The sequence below is a fragment of the Amphiura filiformis genome, chromosome 6, assembly GCF_039555335.1.
Source record: "Amphiura filiformis chromosome 6, Afil_fr2py, whole genome shotgun sequence".
Classification (NCBI taxonomy): domain Eukaryota; kingdom Metazoa; phylum Echinodermata; class Ophiuroidea; order Amphilepidida; family Amphiuridae; genus Amphiura; species Amphiura filiformis.
Genome location: NC_092633.1, coordinates 28,226,803 through 28,246,438, shown reverse-complemented (window position 1 = coordinate 28,246,438; position 19,636 = coordinate 28,226,803). Strand labels below are relative to the sequence as shown.

The following is a 19,636-nucleotide window of genomic DNA, read 5'->3' as shown; positions in this document are numbered from 1 at the left end:
TGTTTTTATTTTTACTTAAATCATCCTCCAGACACGCTCCAGAAGACATGCAAATGCATGGAGTACAATACCAATCACCTGTTTAACTGGTATTGATCATAGTAATTCTTTGTACTCCATGCATTAGCATATCTTATGGAGCGTGTCTGGAGATGATTTGATTCACGGCGGAAGTGCAGGGCAGCGTGAGTGAACACGGGTCACTGAGTTAGCATAAAGGTCACACAAAACAGCTTCCGCATAGCGTGGTAACCTCACAGTGAAAAATTTGACCTTACAAAGCTGTCGAGTATTTAGATACAGCGGTATAGTGTGTAAGTTTGTAGTGTGGCAGTGCGCCACTAGTGCTGCGTGCACCGCTATTTGCGGATGCCTGTTTTAGAGATATGTTATTGGTCTAAAATTCCTGATTTGTATGAATTATGCCTATACACTATTTGATGTGAGTTTACCTCTCTCATTGGTTGAACATTTTTGATGTATCCTAAAGCAAATAATGTATACTATAAAACCCATCTAGTATAATCACTTGCTTTTGCATGCACTTTGATAGGCCTGAAATGCAGGTGTGCATTTTGGCATTGTGCCAATTTGATTTGATTTGATTTTGCTTCAGTTTGATTTAATCTAAACTGATTTGATTTGTTTTTTTTTTTTTTTGGTCAGGAAGAGATCTTGGCTAAGGTTCCATCTTGTTTCCTGCTCATAGGTGGTATCTATGCTCTCATTCAACTCATTGGTGTTCTACTACTGGCTGAACCACCAGAAGATTTTGTAAGTAAATTCTATTTACTGTCATGTTGGTGGGAGCATCTCACCTTATAAGTGCAAGAAATGTGTATAAGCAAAGATATATGATTATGAGTATGATGATTGCACAACTATTATCAAAAGTTTCACAATATTTTTTATAGGATGAGATCAGAGCAGATCAAAAAGTGCGGGACAGAGAATTGACCACAAACATTGGTCTCAATTGCGACCATTTGGTATATCAATGACCCCTTTTTGTAGGCCAATTTTTGTATGGATGGGTCTTTTTTTAAATTAGGTAGTCAAAAAGTTTTAAAATTTGCTAAACTTTTGGCAATTTGCATTAAATTTGGCGAAAATTCTGAATTTGGTATAACAATGGTCCAAATTTGTTGACAAATTACCTGTAGTAGATGGATGGGCACCCCTCAGTACCAGCTCATGAAATGGGACAATACATCTTTCAGTATTGTTAATCACTCATGAATAAATTCTATGACATTTCATACTTATTCAACAAGAAAACACTAAGTTTTGCTGTTTCATGAACTTTCATGAAAGTGCAATTTATCCATTAAGGGGTACTACACCCTGGCCAATTTTGTGCCTATTTTTGCATTTTTCTCAAAAATTATAGCGCATTGGTGACAAGTAAGATATGTATATTATAGGGCAAGGACTACAGCTACTGCACTGGAAATTTTATTTCAGCACAGACATGAGTAGTGGAGTTACAGTCAAAAATGAGGGAAAACCAATATTTGATCAATAAATCAATAACTATTTGTTTTGAGTTGCTGAATTTTCAGTGCAGTAGTTGTAGTCCTTGCCCTATAATATACATATCTTACTTGTCACCAATGCGCTATAATTTTTGAGGAAAATGCAAAAATAGGCACAAAATTGGCCAGGGGTGTATAGTATCCCCTTAAGTTGCACATAATTAATCAGTGAGTCTAAGAGGTAATTATGTATGTGCAAATCATGCAATGAAGCCGTCTCTTCCCTGCAAACACGTACAGGACATGCATACTGCATTAGCTTAGGAAGATTTTCAACATGGGGGGGCTAAAACTTGAAAGAAATATGGTGGATCACCCTGGGGGTGCCCAAGGGAGGTTTCTCCCTTGGAGTCATAAAATTTTGTAAAATATAGGTCACAAACACCCATTGTCCCACTATTTTATCACAACTTCACCTGGAATTATTGGGAGGCTGAAAGGTATTTAAGCCCCGCACCAAAATTATTGAGGGGGCTGAGCCCCCAAGTCCCCCCTCCGGTTCCTAAGCCTATGTACTGTATTTGGCTAAGTGTGAAAGGGCACAGCATATTGCATCCTAAAAGTGTCATTGGCATGGTAAAAACTCAAACATTTTCAACAATGTGGCTGATGATAGAAAACATATTGCAAAATAATCAACCAATGAACTGGCTATAATTTATGTATGAGTGATGTAAACTTGATGCTTGAGTATATTGTGACAAACCCAGTGGTGATGTCGCACAGGATTTAGTATACTATATATCTAAGAAAGATACAGACCCGTACGCAGAGAGAGACACCCCCCCAAATTTGGAATAGTATACAAAAAGTCCCAAAATTTCAGAATTTGAGAGCGTAGCAAGCAAAAAAATCAGGTTTTTTATGCTTTTTTGGTCAAAAAAGGTTCAAATTTTGGGAAGAAAGTCCACTTTTCACAAAATCGTCCCCCCTTGGAAAAAAAGTCCGCTTTTTCAAAATCAGCACCCCCCAAATGAAATCCTGCGTACGGGCCTGGAAAGATATGTAGCTATTTTACACTATACTTATATTGAAATCACTGCAAATAAGTGTAATTCAATTTGAGTTGAGGTCTGTACACGTTGATGACATACTTGGTAAGGTTTGAGTACAGCATTATTTGTTTTTATGCACCAGGTACTGGATCATACGGAGTCTATATTGCTTCCATCTTTGCTCAGTTTTGGCATGGGAATTGATGCAAGTAGTATAAATGTATTTTGAAATCCCAATGCAATATTAACTTATATAAAACAATGTATGTATAATTGTATATCAGACATGGTTTAAACAGATGATTCAGTTGTTATTCTGAAATACATGTTGCTGATAGATCCAAGATGGCTGCCATTTCAATTTTTATTACCATTTTGATTGGTATATTATTGGGTTAAAGATCATTATTTGGAGGGCTTATTTAGTTCGTAAACCCAATGATTTAGTTATAATCCTTAACCTAACCCTAAACTTCACCCTAACCCTAATCAATAACCTAAGCCATAACTCTAAACATAACCCTAACCATAACCTAACGCCTAACCATAACTCTAACACTTCTATTGTAACCTTTACCTAACTTTATCCCTAACACTTACCCTAACCATAATGCTTACCCTAACCCTAACCATTCTAGCCTAACCATTCTAGCCTTAAACCCTAACTTTATTACCTTTATGGATTAATGACCCTTCAGACCAGTGGCGGTGCCATTGGGGGAGGATACCCAGTCAGAACTCTTGCCCCTAGTTTTCCTCCAGTAAAATCCCAAAATTATGAAAATTTGCACTTTTTGCGGCAATTTTGAGCAAAATTGGTTGATTTTGCCCCCCTCTGAAATTCACTTTGCTGCCTCCCCCAAAAAAACCCTGGAGCCGCCACTGCTAATAGCTGTTCCCTATTATTATTGCATAGAGTCTATTCAGGGATTATGTGAATCTTACATCCCTTGTCTATTATACAATATTTGCCCTGCATGTGATCCAAAGTGAGTAAATGAGGCTTATGTCTGGCATAGATAAAAAAATTATTGCAAAGAATTGCCATCATAATTGTGCACATCATCAATGCATATGTAATGCGATCAAGCTAAATGAGTCTGATATTGATCAAAATCAAAGTTTAATTGTCAAATTCATCATATGAGCCATTCTCAGAGCTGTATTTTATTGTTCCAGATCTATGGCTATTTGAATGCTGCTCGGAACAATAAAATACAAAGGAAGTTTAATATTATTATTGGCTATATCTCAAAATCAATATTCCTGACATACGACTCATTTTGCTTGATCACATCACATATATTGGATTACTTGGACATGTGAATTGATAAGGCCAAGTAAAATTAAAAACATGTTTCATGTCCGGGTTTTTGAAAAAAAGGAGGAAGAGGGGGCTTTTTTTATATTTTTATTGCAAAATCAGTATAAATGCCCATACTTAAAGCTGTTTTCACATACACAATAATGCCTGGAAAAAGGAGGCGGCCTTTTTTATTTTGTTGTTCTGAGAGGTAGGCCCCCTCTAATAATCATAAAACCTTTCAAAAGTGTTTCTTGTATATAGAAAGAATTTCAACTTCCTAGACATATTTTTTGAAAAGTTATATAACTGAAATTGAAGAAACCTCAAAAAAGGAAGCGAGAGGGGATGTGAAACATGTTTATTTTTTTATTAGGCTTAATGTGATGGCGTAGTTTGGGTTTCTTTGAAAACTTTGTTTTTTGGGTATAGATATATTGACTTAAAGTTGGCTTGCAACCAACCAAGCACAGCACACAGGCTGTAAAAAAATTGCATACATTTGCAAACGTTTGCAAATAAAACTTTAGTTTTGACAGAAATTTTCAAAATTTTTAGAATTGTTTAAAAGTATATATTTTTGGACTAAAAGTCTCAGAAACATAGCTGCATGCGAGGTTTCACAATTTTCAATGTACACAGTGCTTATTTGTTGTTGTTAATTTGCTGCTTGTTTAGCACAGCTTTAAACATGTAGTCCAGATGCAAGACATTGATGAGCTTGTTCATGTAGCGGTGAGATGAAGTCAACATCAGAGCTTAAATTTTGTAGTTTGTGAAAACCTTGATAATGATATGGACCAAAAATATGCAGATGGCCATAAAGAGAGCTGTTTAGATATGGGATATGTGAGATGAGTCATATCTACTGTTAGGTGATATATTAAACTAGCCTTATAAGTCACACAGGCTTTCTCAAACTGATATTTAAGAAATATATTTCATATAACTGTATAAGGATACTCCATCATTGTTACATTAAGTTCAGCACCTGAGTCTATCTAAAATTATGGGTCTTGTTTAGTGCAAACTATGTTAAAGATATTATTTTCTTGTACTTTTTCTTAAATGATGACTGTATATAAACCATATTGAGACAGTCTATAAGATCCTGACCCTATCAAAGTATTTGTAGGTCCATTGATCCATTCAAGGTTTATTTTGCAAACTGAAATTTAAGATGTTTATAACTTATCTCATTCTTTTCAATCAATCGTTGTACATGCATGAATTTTGACTGGGTCTACGGGACTAAACATACCTCTTAAATTAAAAACATTTATGATTATAGGCCTATGCACGCAGGACATTTGGTATAGTTTTATGGTGATATTCTTCATTTGCTGATAACCCTCTTATGAATTTTCATTCATTAGGCATTTAGCATTAGCTTTGGATATTGAATTATTTTCTTTATTTTTCACTTTCGGGTAAGCTGGGTGGAAAATAAAAAATAATTAAATGTCAAAGCTAGCGCTAAATATGGCACCTCCACCTAATAAATACCACATACTTTTATGGCATGTTTTAGGTAAATTGTATTAACATTTATGACCATCTTACTTTTCATTTCATCTGAAACTTACAAAATGCATTTAATCAGACAAAGGTCATTCCATGGCAAAGACATTACTTGCACTTTTCGTATCACACTTCACAAGATCATTTTATATAACTCTGATTAACCCGCTCTCTTCGGGGTGATATTTTAACTGTCCCTGTCATATACATGTGAAAAATGGCCAACTCAGATAATTGCAGTAGTGGAGCACCACTGTTTAAAAGCTATGTAATCAAACCAAATACCAAGGGGTAGCATTCAAAAGAAGGCAAAATAATTTTAAAATGTTATCAGGCCCGTTGCCAGGGGGTGTGGGGCATGATGACCCCCCCCCCCAAAAAAAATGCCAATCTCTAAAAAGGCCCACTGTAAAAAAAATAAAAATCAGCTGTTTTTTGAAGGAAAAATTCACAAAATGTCTGCTTAAAAAAATTAAATCAGCCCTTTTGAAGGGAAAATGTCATTTAAGGTCCACTCCCCCTTACACACACACATTCCCAAATAAATCCCAGCTATGCACTTGAATGTTATGGCCTACATAATGAAGCATTTTAATTCAATAATTTCAAGCAATACAATGTACATCATTAGGCTATGTTTGATGTTATGAAAAATGGTTTTAACACAAGTTATTTAAATTCAATGTCTCAAGGCCATTCAAATATTTACTTGGAATGTGGTTTTATTTCTTCTTATATTTAAAGGCATTGCCCAATGAGACCAGTAGAAAAACTGAACTTAAATATGGATCTTGTGTTGAGATGGCAACAGATATTATGTTTTCTGAACATCTTTCTTTATGTTTATTTTTTATTATTTTATGTATTAATCTTTTTATAAAATATTTTCCATCTGTTACTTAATAGGATTGCACCTGTGTCATATTGTACATTTTTGTTCTTTATACTAACTTGCAACATACATTCATTGGGCTATTCCATTTAAAATCCACACTACCCCTGTGGAAGAGTTTGGAAATATCTGCCACAGGGGAGTATGAATTTCATATGGAATGAACACATTAGGCAGCTCCATTTGAAACTCACCCCCCCCCCCCTCTGTGGTGGAAGATTCAGATTGAATCTTTCTCAGAAGGTGTATGAAATTCTAATGGAGCTGCCAAACATGTTCATTCCATTTGAAATTCGTACTGCCCCATACATGGATGGGGGGGGGGTAGATATCTGTGGAATTGCTCGATTAGGCTGCCCTCACCAGTGTTGTAAACTCTTAACCAATATCATAGCCATGTTTGCCATGAAGTATCCTCTCAGAATGTTTTAAATAACCCACTTGCAAATTAAAGATATGTTACAATATTTTAAATTTATTTCAATAAATCTTTCCCTTTGCCCACTTTGGTCAGAGTTGCCCAAATAAAACTGAAATAATTGACACCAGTGACCACATATGAATTTCTTAAAGAGATATGGCAAAAAAGTCCTATGTTGCTGTTTTTACTTGTCATAAATGGAGTGTTTTCATGCATCACGCAATATTTTACCATAAACATAAAGCCAAAATTGTCAAAATTGGTTTTGATTTCAGTGTAATTAAAACAAATATTGGCCAGACAAAGTAACGAAAAATACCCCAAAATAGGCCTGTCTAAATGTGTTATAATGCCCCAAACCCATGCGCTTCCTAGGACTCTGCCCCCTGGACCCCCACCAGGGCTTGCCTTAAGCAGGCCCCTGGACTCTCTGAAGCTTTGCTTGCTACGCTATATTGGGTCACATTTTCAGGAGTGCCCCCCCCTTTCTCAAAATCCTGGATCCACCCCTGACTGCCCCTGTGGAAGATTTCCAAAATCTTCCACAGGTGTAGTGTGGATTTTAAATGGAATAGCCCATTTTATGCAATGTGTAATTACTAATCTACTTGTTCAATTTTCTGTAAAGGTGGATGGGTAAAACTTTCATCCTTTCTGGAAGAGGTTCATTCTATATCAAATTTCACTTTTTTATATATAAAAAGTTTCATCCGACACAGACATACTGGATAGTTTCAATCTTACACAATACCTGCAGCTGATGTATTGTCAGACTATTGACCCAGCTCTCTTATTACTTTCCTCATTACAGGGCATAACTGAAGCATCAGAGCTGGTGAAATCAAGTGTGCAAGCTGCAGACACAGTCAGCACAGACAGTGGTGCAGGATATGTCATGGAACCACAAACAATACCAGATTCCGAGTTAGATAGCAAGAGTTCTGGTCTAAATCTAAGTCCCAGGGAGCTTGTCAAGACAAGAGCGTTTTGGACACTTTGGTTTGCCTTCCTCTTCCAAGGACAAGGCCAACTATTTGTTTCAACTCTATACAAGGTGCAGTATTACGGTGTTTATAAAGAAAAAAATGTTTGTTTGTCTTCCACTTTTTCTGGAGTAGGGTCAGTTGATTATTCAGAAAAACTTTTTGATATTTTTTATCTAGCCAAAATCTGCATAATTAGTTGAAGGTGTGAATTGAGATATTTCCCTATTTATTTTAAAAACTATAGTCCGTATATCTTTCCTTGAGTCAGTAAAGTAAAATCAAATTGAGATATTCTCAAAAACTGTTAATTTTTGCAGGAATCTGTTATGCTAGTTGGATTCCTTGCATCATATCCTTTTGGAAAATGTATATTTTTATATATTTCATCATTACATTTATAGATACAAAATAATATCTTAATTACTGACTCGAGTAAGGTATACAGACTATAGTTTAAAAACCTTTTTACCTTATTTTCAAAAGTAAGAGCTGTCAGCTTTTCTGAAATAATCTATTCTGACACTTTATGTTCTATCAACCTTCCCCCTCAGAAATACTGATGTGGTAATTATTGGACCGCAAGTCTATTGCAGTCAGTGGCCATGCAAAAAGTTATAGTTATAAAGTCTAACTCTAATATTGATTATGTATATGTTTTTTTTCCCTTTTGATCAGGCCTTTGGACAGAGCTTCATTAAAGATGACAGTTTCTTGGCTATTGTTGGGGCATTCAGTGCACTCTTCAACGCTGGAGGGAGACTTTTCTGGGGAGCCTTGGCTGATATGTTTTCCTTCAGGGTAAGTCAACTTGGTTTATATTATTGGAGAGTTGAATACATGAATCCAAAACCCACCCAAGTCCATGGGAAGTGATTTTGAGAAAAAAACCTGTGTATCATTTTAATTCCTTCAGTTAGATTTACCTGGTCAATATGGTAAGTTTTACGTGCAAATAGGTGGGTTAAACTGTATTAGGTATGACGATTAGCATTTCAGGGACTTCGAGAGGTTCATTTTAAATTCTGGACTTGGGTGGTTTTTGAATCATATACAAAGACAATAATGTTTGAATGAGATTACCACTAGTAAGATAATACAAAATAAAGCACACAGTTATGTATAATGTTGATAAGCATTCTGCCATGTAATATAAACCACACACTTTCTTTGATTAAACCCATTTTTTTTTTCAAAAGTCACGCTCCAGCAATGAATGTGTTACAAGTGGACTTTTATACATACTGGATTTCAATCAATGTGTTACAAGACTCAAATCATGGACTTGGGTTGATTCTTTCATACATGCTATATTTCACATGCTCAATAGACACAGAGGATGAATTTGAGTTGTTCTTTCATACATAAGACAGGCCTATGTATAGCAACACTTTCCCATGCTTAACTCAATTTAGCTTAAGTATGGACTTGGGTGGGTTTTGTATTCATATATTCAGTTGTTTCCAACAATTGTAATAACTTCAAATGTTAAAACAAAAATGATGGGTGGCTCATATCAGTTTACAAATTGCATTTGTCACAACTAGTGGTTTTCTATTATCATATGAAATATGAAATTAAATGCCATGGGAAATGGTCACACCGAGGTTATCATGATGATCTACTCTCTCCAGGGGCTCACCTGAGATGTTATAATGGTAGTGGCTGATGTTACGCTTTCTCGTTATTGTTAGGACAACACACGTCTTGATGTTAAAAGCCATCAGCCAGGTGGATGACCATTCAATGAGAATTTCCAGATCTTTTTGGAGTATGGCATGATCTTCTGGATTGGCAATCTCTCTGTAAAGGATGCTATCATTGGCAAACAATCTCATTTTGGATTGGATGTGGTCTTGAATGTCATTGATGTACAGAAGAAACAAGGCTGGTCCCAAGACCAAACCCTATTAAATGCTGAGGAGTCCCCAACGCCAACATACGTGGTGTATCTTAGCCCCATATCTTCAGATCTGTATGGAACATAGCAATTCAACTATGAATTTGTTAACATAATTTTATGCACATTGCTTGAAATTAGCAGCAGTTTGTGGTAACAGTAATCATTTTCTAGTTGATTGAGTAATGATCCATTTCAGCTGAAATGGGAACATTTTATGTAAAGTAATACTTCATTGCGACATTATATTACAACATGTTTATATAAGGAGGCATTGCCACCACAACAAAGAAATCATGAAAATAAGCACCAATCATCGATTGATAACAACAAAGTGCATCACGACAAACATAACAAATCATAAAGAAAATCAATGCACTAGTACATTTTATATACAGAATGACAACATTTAGTGCATGTGCTCGTATGCTACAGTGTTGCTCAATGAGGTCACAGGTGTCCTTATGTCATAAACAGGCTTCATTGTAGCCACCATGGCTGGGCTAAACGGATGCGTCACTTCCTGGAAAGTAGGTGTCCTTACGTCATAAACGGGCTTCATTGTAGCCACAAACGGGCTTCATTGTAGCCACCATGGCTGGGCTAAATGGATGCGTCACTTCCTGGAAAGTAGGTGTCCTTACATCATAAATGGGCTTCATTGTAGCCACCATGGCTGGGCTAAATGGATGCGTCACTTACTGGAAAGTAGATGTTCCCATCTCTTCATCTTGTTTTTTCTTGCACCATGTGCTTGGACATTTTGGTGTGGTCACCTGCATAGTGCAGAAGCCCAGCTGTGGCTTCCTCCGATGCTGGGCTAAATGGATGCATCACTTCCTGGGCGTAGATCTTCCCATCTCTTCATCTTGTTTTTCTTGCACCATGTGCTTGGACATTTGGTGTGGTCACCTACATAGTGCAGAAGCCCAGCTATGGCTAATTCCTCCGATGCTGCCTCTGGGTTGCCTTTGTTGTTTCTGATTACATTGCCATAAAAGCCCTCCATGGCATCAACTCTAGTATGAGTCAGTCTGTTTATGCTGCCAAGTGGTTTTCCATTAGTCAGTTTTAAACCTTCAATCAAACAAAAGTAACAAAACGTTGTAGCATGTGTATTAAAATTCCAGGATTTTGTTACAGCTACAGCACTTATGTAGCCTTCCTTTTTACAGGTTATGTTAGCTTACAAAAGTACATTTAGAATTGAATGAAATCAGAATTTTTAAAACCTTAAAGACATCCTCCGCAAATATTTCAATATTGCTTGATTTCAACAAATAATGCAGTGTAAATGTTCTGGAATAAAATTCAATGATATCCAATATGAAATAAAATAAGTCCATGCAAGTAGGCTTAATTATTTTGGTTATCTAGAAAGTGAATTACACAATCAACATTATTCAAGAATACCTACTCTTTCTCTCTAGTAGTTTCCTCAATCTTGTCCCCATTCATTTCTCTGTGTGTCCTACACATTCCTCCTTCTGAATTGTCACTAAGTTTCCATAGGGTTCCTCGTTGGAATCCTATGGAATGATGAAGAGTCCCCATCGCCAACATACGTAGTGTATCTCAGCCCCATATCTTCAGATCTGTATGGAACATAGCAATTCAACTATGAATTTGTTAACATAATTTTATGCACATTGCTTAAACGTAGCAGCTGATATGCGGCACAGGGAGAGTTACATACACACTAGTAACATTGAAAGTTTGTGATAACAGTAATAATTTTCTAGTTGATTGAGGTATGATCCATTTTCAGCTGAAATGGGGACTTTTTATGTGAAGTAATACTTCATTGTGACATTACAACTAACATGTTTATATAAGGAGTCTTTGCCACCACGACAAAGAAAACATAAAAATAAGCACATAAACACCGTTAAGTGAATCATCAATTGATAACAACACAGTGCACCAAAAAAAAAAAAAAAATCATAAAGAAATGTATATACAAAAAGCAATGAAACAAGGAATAGATAAAAAAACTGTTGTCAATACAGTAAAATGGATCAGTATGTAATGCATTTAGTGCTGTATGTAAAACAACAAAACATTAATATTACAATAATTATAGCATAATAAATCATTATTTTGTAATTAATATTGACAACGTTTAGTGCCTGTGCTCTGTGATGCTACAGTGTTGCTCAATGAGGTCACAGGATGTGTCCTTACGCCATAAACAGGCTTCATTGTAGCCACCATGGCTGGGCTAAATGGACGTGTCACTTCCTGGAAAGTAGATGTTCCCTTCATCTTGTTTTTTCTTGCACCATGTGCTTGGATATTTGGTGTGGTCACCTGCATAGTGCAGAAGCCCAGCCGTGGCTTCCTCCGATGCTGGGCTAAATGGATGCATCACTTCCTGGAAAGTAGATGTCCCCATCTGTTCATCTTGCTTCTTTTTGCACCATGTGTTTGGACATTTGGTGTGGTCACCTGCATAGTGCAGAAGCCCAGCCATTGCTTCCTCCAATGCTGGGCTAAATTGATGCTTTACTTCCTTGAACATAGATGTCCCCATCTGTTCATCTTGCTTCTTTTTGCACCATGTGTTTGGACATTTGGTGTGGTCGCCTGCATAGTGCAGATGCCCAGCCGTGGCTTCCTCCAATGCTGGGCTAAATTGATGCTTTACTTCCTTGAACATAGATGTCCCCATCTGTTCATCTTGCTTCTTTTTGCACCATGTGTTTGGACATTTGGTGTGGTCACCTGCATAGTGCAGAAGCCCAGCCATTGCTTCCTCCAATGATGGGCTAAATTGATGCTTTACTTCCTTGAACATAGATGTCCCCATCTGTTCATCTTGCTTCTTTTTGCACCATGTGTTTGGACATTTGGTGTGGTCACCTGCATAGTGCAGAAGCCCAGCCATTGCTTCCTCCGATGCTGGGCTAAATTGATGCTTTAGTTCCTGGAAAGTAGATGTCCCCATCTGTTCATCTTGCTTCTTTTTTGCACCATGTGTTTGGACATTTGGTATGGTCACCTGCATAGTGCAGAAGCCCAGCCATTGCTTCCTCCAATGCTGGGCTAAATTGATGCTTTACTTCCTTGAACATAGATGTCCCCATCTGTTCATCTTGCTTCTTTTTGCACCATGTGTTTGGACATTTGGTGTGGTCACCTGCATAGTACAGATGCCCAGCCGTGGCTTCCTCTAATGCTGGGCTAAATTGATGCTTCACTTCCTGGAAAGTAGATGTCCCCATCTGTTCATCTTGCTTCTTTTTGCACCATGTGTTTGGACATTTGGTGTGATCACCTGCATAGTACAGATGCCCAGCCGTGGCTTCCTCCAATGCTGGGCTAAATTGATGCTTCACTTCCTGGAAAGTAGATGTCCCCATCTGTTCATCTTGCTTCTTTTTGCACCATGTGTCACATTTGGTGTGGTCACCTGCATAGTGCAGATGCCCAGCCGTGGCTTGCTCCGATGCTGGGCTAAATTGATGCTTTACTTCCTTGAACATAGATGTCCCCATCTGTTCATCTTGCTTCTTTTTACACCATGTGTTTGGACATTTGGTGTGGTCACCTGCATAGTGCAGATGCCCAGCCGTGGCTTGCTCCAATGCTGGGCTAAATTGATGCTTTACTTCCTTGAACATAGATGTCCCCATCTGTTCATCTTGCTTCTTTTTGCACCATGTGTTTGGACATTTGGTGTGATCACCTGCATAGTGCAGATGCCCAGCCGTGGCTTCCTCTAATGCTGGGCTAAATTGATGCTTTAGTTCCTGGAAAGTAGATGTCCCCAGCTGTTCGTCTTGCTGTTTTTTGCGCCATGTGTTTGGACATTTGGTATGGTCACCTGCATAGTGCAGAAGCCCAGCCATTGCTTCCTCCAATGCTGGGCTAAATTGATGCTTTACTTCCTTGAACATAGATGTCCCCATCTGTTCATCTTGCTTCTTTTTGCACCATGTGTTTGGACATTTGGTGTGGTCACCTGCATAGTACAGATGCCCAGCCGTGGCTTCCTCTAATGCTGGGCTAAATTGATGCTTCACTTCCTGGAAAGTAGATGTCCCCATCTGTTCATCTTGCTTCTTTTTGCACCATGTGTTTGGACATTTGGTGTGATCACCTGCATAGTACAGATGCCCAGCCGTGGCTTCCTCCAATGCTGGGCTAAATTGATGCTTCACTTCCTGGAAAGTAGATGTCCCCATCTGTTCATCTTGCTTCTTTTTGCACCATGTGTCACATTTGGTGTGGTCACCTGCATAGTGCAGATGCCCAGCCGTGGCTTGCTCCGATGCTGGGCTAAATTGATGCTTTACTTCCTTGAACATAGATGTCCCCATCTGTTCATCTTGCTTCTTTTTACACCATGTGTTTGGACATTTGGTGTGGTCACCTGCATAGTGCAGATGCCCAGCCGTGGCTTGCTCCAATGCTGGGCTAAATTGATGCTTTACTTCCTTGAACATAGATGTCCCCATCTGTTCATCTTGCTTCTTTTGCACCATGTGTTTGGACATTTGGTGTGGTCGCCTGCATAGTGCAGATGCCCAGCCGTGGCTTCCTCTAATGCTGGGCTAAATTGATGCTTTAGTTCCTGGAAAGTAGATGTCCCCATCTGTTCATCTTGCTTCTTTTTGCACCATGTGTTTGGACATTTGGTATGGTCACCTGCATAGTGCAGAAGCCCAGCCATTGCTTCCTCCAATGCTGGGCTAAATTGATGCTTTACTTCCTTGAACATAGATGTCCCCATCTGTTCATCTTGCTTCTTTTTGCACCATGTGTTTGGACATTTGGTGTGGTCACCTGCATAGTACAGATGCCCAGCCGTGGCTTCCTCTAATGCTGGGCTAAATTGATGCTTCACTTCCTGGAAAGTAGATGTCCCCATCTGTTCATCTTGCTTCTTTTTGCACCATGTGTTTGGACATTTGGTGTGATCACCTGCATAGTACAGATGCCCAGCCGTGGCTTCCTCCAATGCTGGGCTAAATTGATGCTTCACTTCCTGGAAAGTAGATGTCCCCATCTGTTCATCTTGCTTCTTTTTGCACCATGTGTCACATTTGGTGTGGTCACCTGCATAGTGCAGATGCCCAGCCGTGGCTTGCTCCGATGCTGGGCTAAATTGATGCTTTACTTCCTTGAACATAGATGTCCCCATCTGTTCATCTTGCTTCTTTTACACCATGTGTTTGGACATTTGGTGTGGTCACCTGCATAGTGCAGATGCCCAGCCGTGGCTTGCTCCAATGCTGGGCTAAATTGATGCTTTACTTCCTTGAACATAGATGTCCCCATCTGTTCATCTTGCTTCTTTTTGCACCATGTGTTTGGACATTTGGTGTGGTCGCCTGCATAGTGCAGATGCCCAGCCGTGGCTTCCTCTAATGCTGGGCTAAATTGATGCTTTAGTTCCTGGAAAGTAGATGTCCCCATCTGTTCATCTTGCTTCTTTTTACACCATGTGTTTGGACATTTGGTGTGGTCACCTGCATAGTGCAGATGCCCAGCCGTGGCTTGCTCCAATGCTGGGCTAAATTGATGCTTTACTTCCTTGAACATAGATGTCCCCATCTGTTCATCTTGCTTCTTTTTGCACCATGTGTTTGGACATTTGGTGTGGTCACCTGCATAGTGCAGAAGCCCAGCCATTGCTTCCTCCAATGCTGGGCTAAATTGATGCTTTACTTCCTGGAAAGTAGATGTCCCCATCTGTTCATCTTGCTTCTTTTTGCACCATGTGCTTGGGCATTTGGTGTGGTCACCTGGGTTGCCTTTGTTGTTTCTGATTGCCTTGTTTTAAACCTCTTTTTCAATGGTCACAAAGTTCCTGTAAGGTTTCTCGTTGGATACCCTATCACCAACATATGTGGTGTATCTTGGCCCCAAACAAAACAACAAAGATTGTATTCAAATGCTCAGGACATGTACCAGGGTCAACAAAAAAAAAGCTGACCCAGATACGGTGCAGGGCTGCATGCAAGACAACGAAATATAACAAAAAACATAGGCTTATGCATAAAATGGTAAAAATACAATAATGCCAGAGGCAAGTGAGCTGCAAACCACTTAAAGCTTGAGATGAGGTTGACCAGATGAGCCCCATGTCGGTTCATGACGGGCATTCCAGATATTGTAACTTGAGAGGATAACAAGTTTGCTTAGGTCCTTTTTGATTGACTTTGGTGGTTTGGCTTTGACAAAGGAGAAGATATTGGAAATCCTTTTGGTGGTATCGGGTATATCCAAACCATGTGATCTGATTTCTATGCAGGTGAGATTGCAAGTGAAGCCATTCTTGGAATGTCTGATAGGAGGTTTTTTGAGTTTTGCATTCATGAGCCTTACTTTGTTCAATATTTTGTTAATATTAAGTGCAATTATTAATTCAGTGATAATTAACATAGTGAATTCCAGTTAGGATAGGATAGGATAGGATAGGAGGCTTTATTTCACCAAAGTTGTTCTTCCTTGGGGCCTGTGAACATGATAATACAATATACAAAACATATTACAAAACAAAGCATATGTAAGTTATGCATAAAATCATCTTAAAATAGATGTAAGCAAAAGCAAAAAGTGTACACATTATTTTTCATCTCTTACCAGTGTATGAATTGATTTGAGAAGTTTCTGCCAAATTTGAACATAATGGTTGATTGTGTGTTTCCCTCCAGGCTGCTATGTTAACATTATGCAGTACTTTTGCTGTGCTCATGTTGACCTTCATGGCGACACCTGACGGCGGTAATGCGATGTTCTTCATCTGGGTCTGTGCGCTCTTCTTCACATTTGGTGGTAATTTCTCCCTATTCCCAACTGCTACTGCAAGGTAAGACCACCATTTATCAATAAAAACACTTCGGTCCATATGCACAAAAGAGTTAGACCGGGTCTAAATTTAGACCTGGTCTAAGTGGAATCCATCAGGAATGATCCTTTACTCTTATTTCCTTCCTAGATTAGTTAGCAAATTCTAAGGATTTAAATGCAAAGTTAAAAAATAATACGAAAATGTGTCCTTTCTCCTGGGACTAAATTCCACGCGTACCAGGTCTAACTTTTAGACCCGGTCTAACTTTTTTGTGCATACAGACCCTAGTGCACCCACAGGTCTTAGCACTCTCTTACAGAAAATTTCTGATCACTGTGGCACAAGAAACACAAAACATTGTTCATGGATGCAGCTCTGTATCGGTAACCTTTGAGTTCACTAATAAAGGCATACTTAGCTCCGTAGCATTGTGTGTATAGTAGCCTATATGCATGTACATACATGCTGTTTCTTCTCCAATGATACTAATTTTGATAAATGGGTATATATATGTGACTTGGAAAAATGATATGATTTGATGGCTCGATAACTTCCCTGAATTTGTCATTTTCAGTGTTTTGCCAATGATGCAGAATAAAGCATAATTTATTATAATGAATATAACACTGATTTATGCTAGGAATGATGTAATATGCCTTTTAGTAATAGGCTGACTAAATGTTCCACTATCTGTTTAGCAATAATGTATGTCTCAATAAGGGGCTCCTTCCAAACTGGTTTGTTGGGTATTTCACACGCACAACATGGATCTTGTTGCTTGAAATGAGTAGTTACAATTGCATTTATGCATTGGTGCAGGCTACAGGTTGCTGCAATTGGTACCCATCAGTTTTCAGTGATTATGACATGAATGCAACATCAAAATGCAACATAGGATCTGCAGAATCTGATGATAAATGTCATAAGCAGTTGTATTAAAATAAATTGAAGCCCCTACAGATTTATGTTGCATGTGGAAGAAGTAAGCTTTTCAGTATAACCATCAAACCTTGATTGGTACCAATCATTTTGATGCAGCCTGTAGTAATATGGTTTAGGCAATTGCTATAAATTACAATATAATTGTTTTAACCTCTTGTAAATTGGTTGTCCACATTTATTCGTCAGGGCTTTTGGAACGGAACATGTAGGAACAAACTATGGTCTTCTGTTTACCAACCAGTGTGTGACCGGACCTGTTGGTGCGTTTCTGACAATCCTTTTAAAAGACGCCATTGGATGGTTTGGAATGTTTGGTCTTATCGCAGCCTTCTCACTTATATGTATGTATTCTAGCGTAATACCCTTGTATTTATTCTAGTGTAATGAATAACTGCACTCGGTTGAGAACAGAGAATCCACCATTCAAATAACTCTAATATAAGCTTGTGTGCATCAGTCCTCTCTCCTGGAAAAAAGTAGGCTATTCCATTTGAAATCCATACACCCCTATGGAATACATGACCTTAATCTCCCACAGAGGAGGGATAGATTTTAAATGGAGTCACCCATGCAGCTAACCCCATTTGAAATTTACACTCCCTGTGTGGAAGATTATATGGATTTTAACTGGAATGGACCAATGCCAGGGAGGAATATTTCCTATGTGGGTGAAGAATTATCAGTCCATCCTGAAAAAAAAATGAAAATCGTCGCCAATAAAAGGATTAGGGATTAATCTAATGTGATAATCACAACCAGGCACATGTAGCTTCCACGAGTGCAGAGACAGAGAGAGAGAGAGCCCATCCAGGCTCAGTGCACCTTAAGGGCACACAACTATGAATCAACTGGCGTAACTACCTCTTTCTCTCTTTTTGTCTTTTAAAGAAAAAAAAAAAGGATCACTTTCCTCACAAGGAAGTGAGGATAACACTACTAAACAACTACTACTAACAACTGACTTGCAGAAACCAATCTAACAGCTTATGACACTGTTGGTTTAGAACACTCAAAATACGCAATGTGCCAACAGTCAATAACATCAACAGTTCAAGAGTCTTTTTGTCTGCAATGACAAACTGACATTCAACATGAATGTAAAATGGTTCAAAGTTCAAAGAAGTAAACGTCAGTTCCAGAGTTTTCTTTTAGAATTCCAACTGACATACGTAAATCAGTCCAAAGTTCAATGAAGTGACCATATAGGAGGACACCGATGATGGATTAATGTCATAGTACACAGTGACCTGTCCATTTAGTTTAACACATAATCTTTCAGGTGCTCAGGAAGTTTGTGAGGGCGCTCGAACGCCTTTGTGTGAGCAATGGTGGCATGATCTCAGGGCCAACCATACTAGCTTGGGGATACTTTCACTAACCTCACTGCTGTTACCGGTACATGGATTAGACTGTGCAACCAAACCGGAGGTATTGCTGGAGCTATGACCGCTATCGCGCAAGGGATCGCGAGGATCTGACTCAGAACTGGGGTGCGAGTGATTAGCATTCCTGGGCAGGGGGTCACAAGTAGCAGGTGTGGACAACTCGCCAGGTATGAAAGGAGGCTCTGGAGGAGTACATTCAGGGACCACTTCAACAAACGCGGAATCCGCGGTGGGTGGAGACGACTTGGGAAAGGGACGAGAATCCAGGTCAGGATAATACTGGACCTTAAAGCACTCAGATTTCTTGATACGATAAGAAGTATTCGAAGCTGAGAACCCACAAATTTGCGGATGTTGCACCATGGGCCTTCGATAGTAGTGACTAAGTAGCGATCTCTAGCATGAGATTTCTTGCGATCTGAGTAGAGGTAGACAAGATCACCAACCTCCAACTCTGCTGCTGGGGAGGCAGAGGCTAATGGGGCCTTTGAATGAGCACTGTGTGGGTGGTTGGCTTTTCGCAAGGCATGCTGGGCCTGAATCATTTGACAATCAGTGAAAGGAACCTGCTCATTGGTAAACTGGTCTCGCTGACACCACATCTCACGGGCTGAAAGACCTCGGGATCTGATGCGAGTATTAAGGGCTGCAGTAGCAATGGCAAGTGATAATGCTGTAGCCGGACCACCTGTAGAATCTTGTCTGAGCAACTCATCTTCAAGCTCACGAATGGCTTTCTCAGCAACAGGATTCTTGTTATTATTTTTAATACGACCGATCTCAACCGATAGATGGTAACGTGTGAGAAGTTTGTCATTGGCGAGTCGAACAAACCCTGGTGCTGGGTCAGTACGAATGACTGCAGGGGGGCCATCAAGTGGACGAAGTTCAATGCACAATTGAATCAGGGCATCACGCAACGTGCCATGTTGTTCATTCTCGACAATGCAAGAAGCTGTG

General features: G+C 39.0%; 1 protein-coding gene across 1 annotated transcript in view; it reads left to right on the top strand.

Annotated features, from left to right (window-relative positions):
* Positions 1-19,636, top strand: part of LOC140155224 (apicoplast pyruvate carrier 1-like) — a 48,138-nt gene that overhangs the window by 19,282 nt on the left and 9,220 nt on the right. The window contains exons 6-10 of the mRNA XM_072177976.1: positions 657-774; positions 7,479-7,721; positions 8,329-8,451; positions 16,213-16,367; positions 17,478-17,632. Of these exons, the coding sequence (XP_072034077.1) occupies positions 657-774; positions 7,479-7,721; positions 8,329-8,451; positions 16,213-16,367; positions 17,478-17,632 (794 nt within the window). The remainder of the gene's footprint in view (positions 1-656; positions 775-7,478; positions 7,722-8,328; positions 8,452-16,212; positions 16,368-17,477; positions 17,633-19,636) is intronic.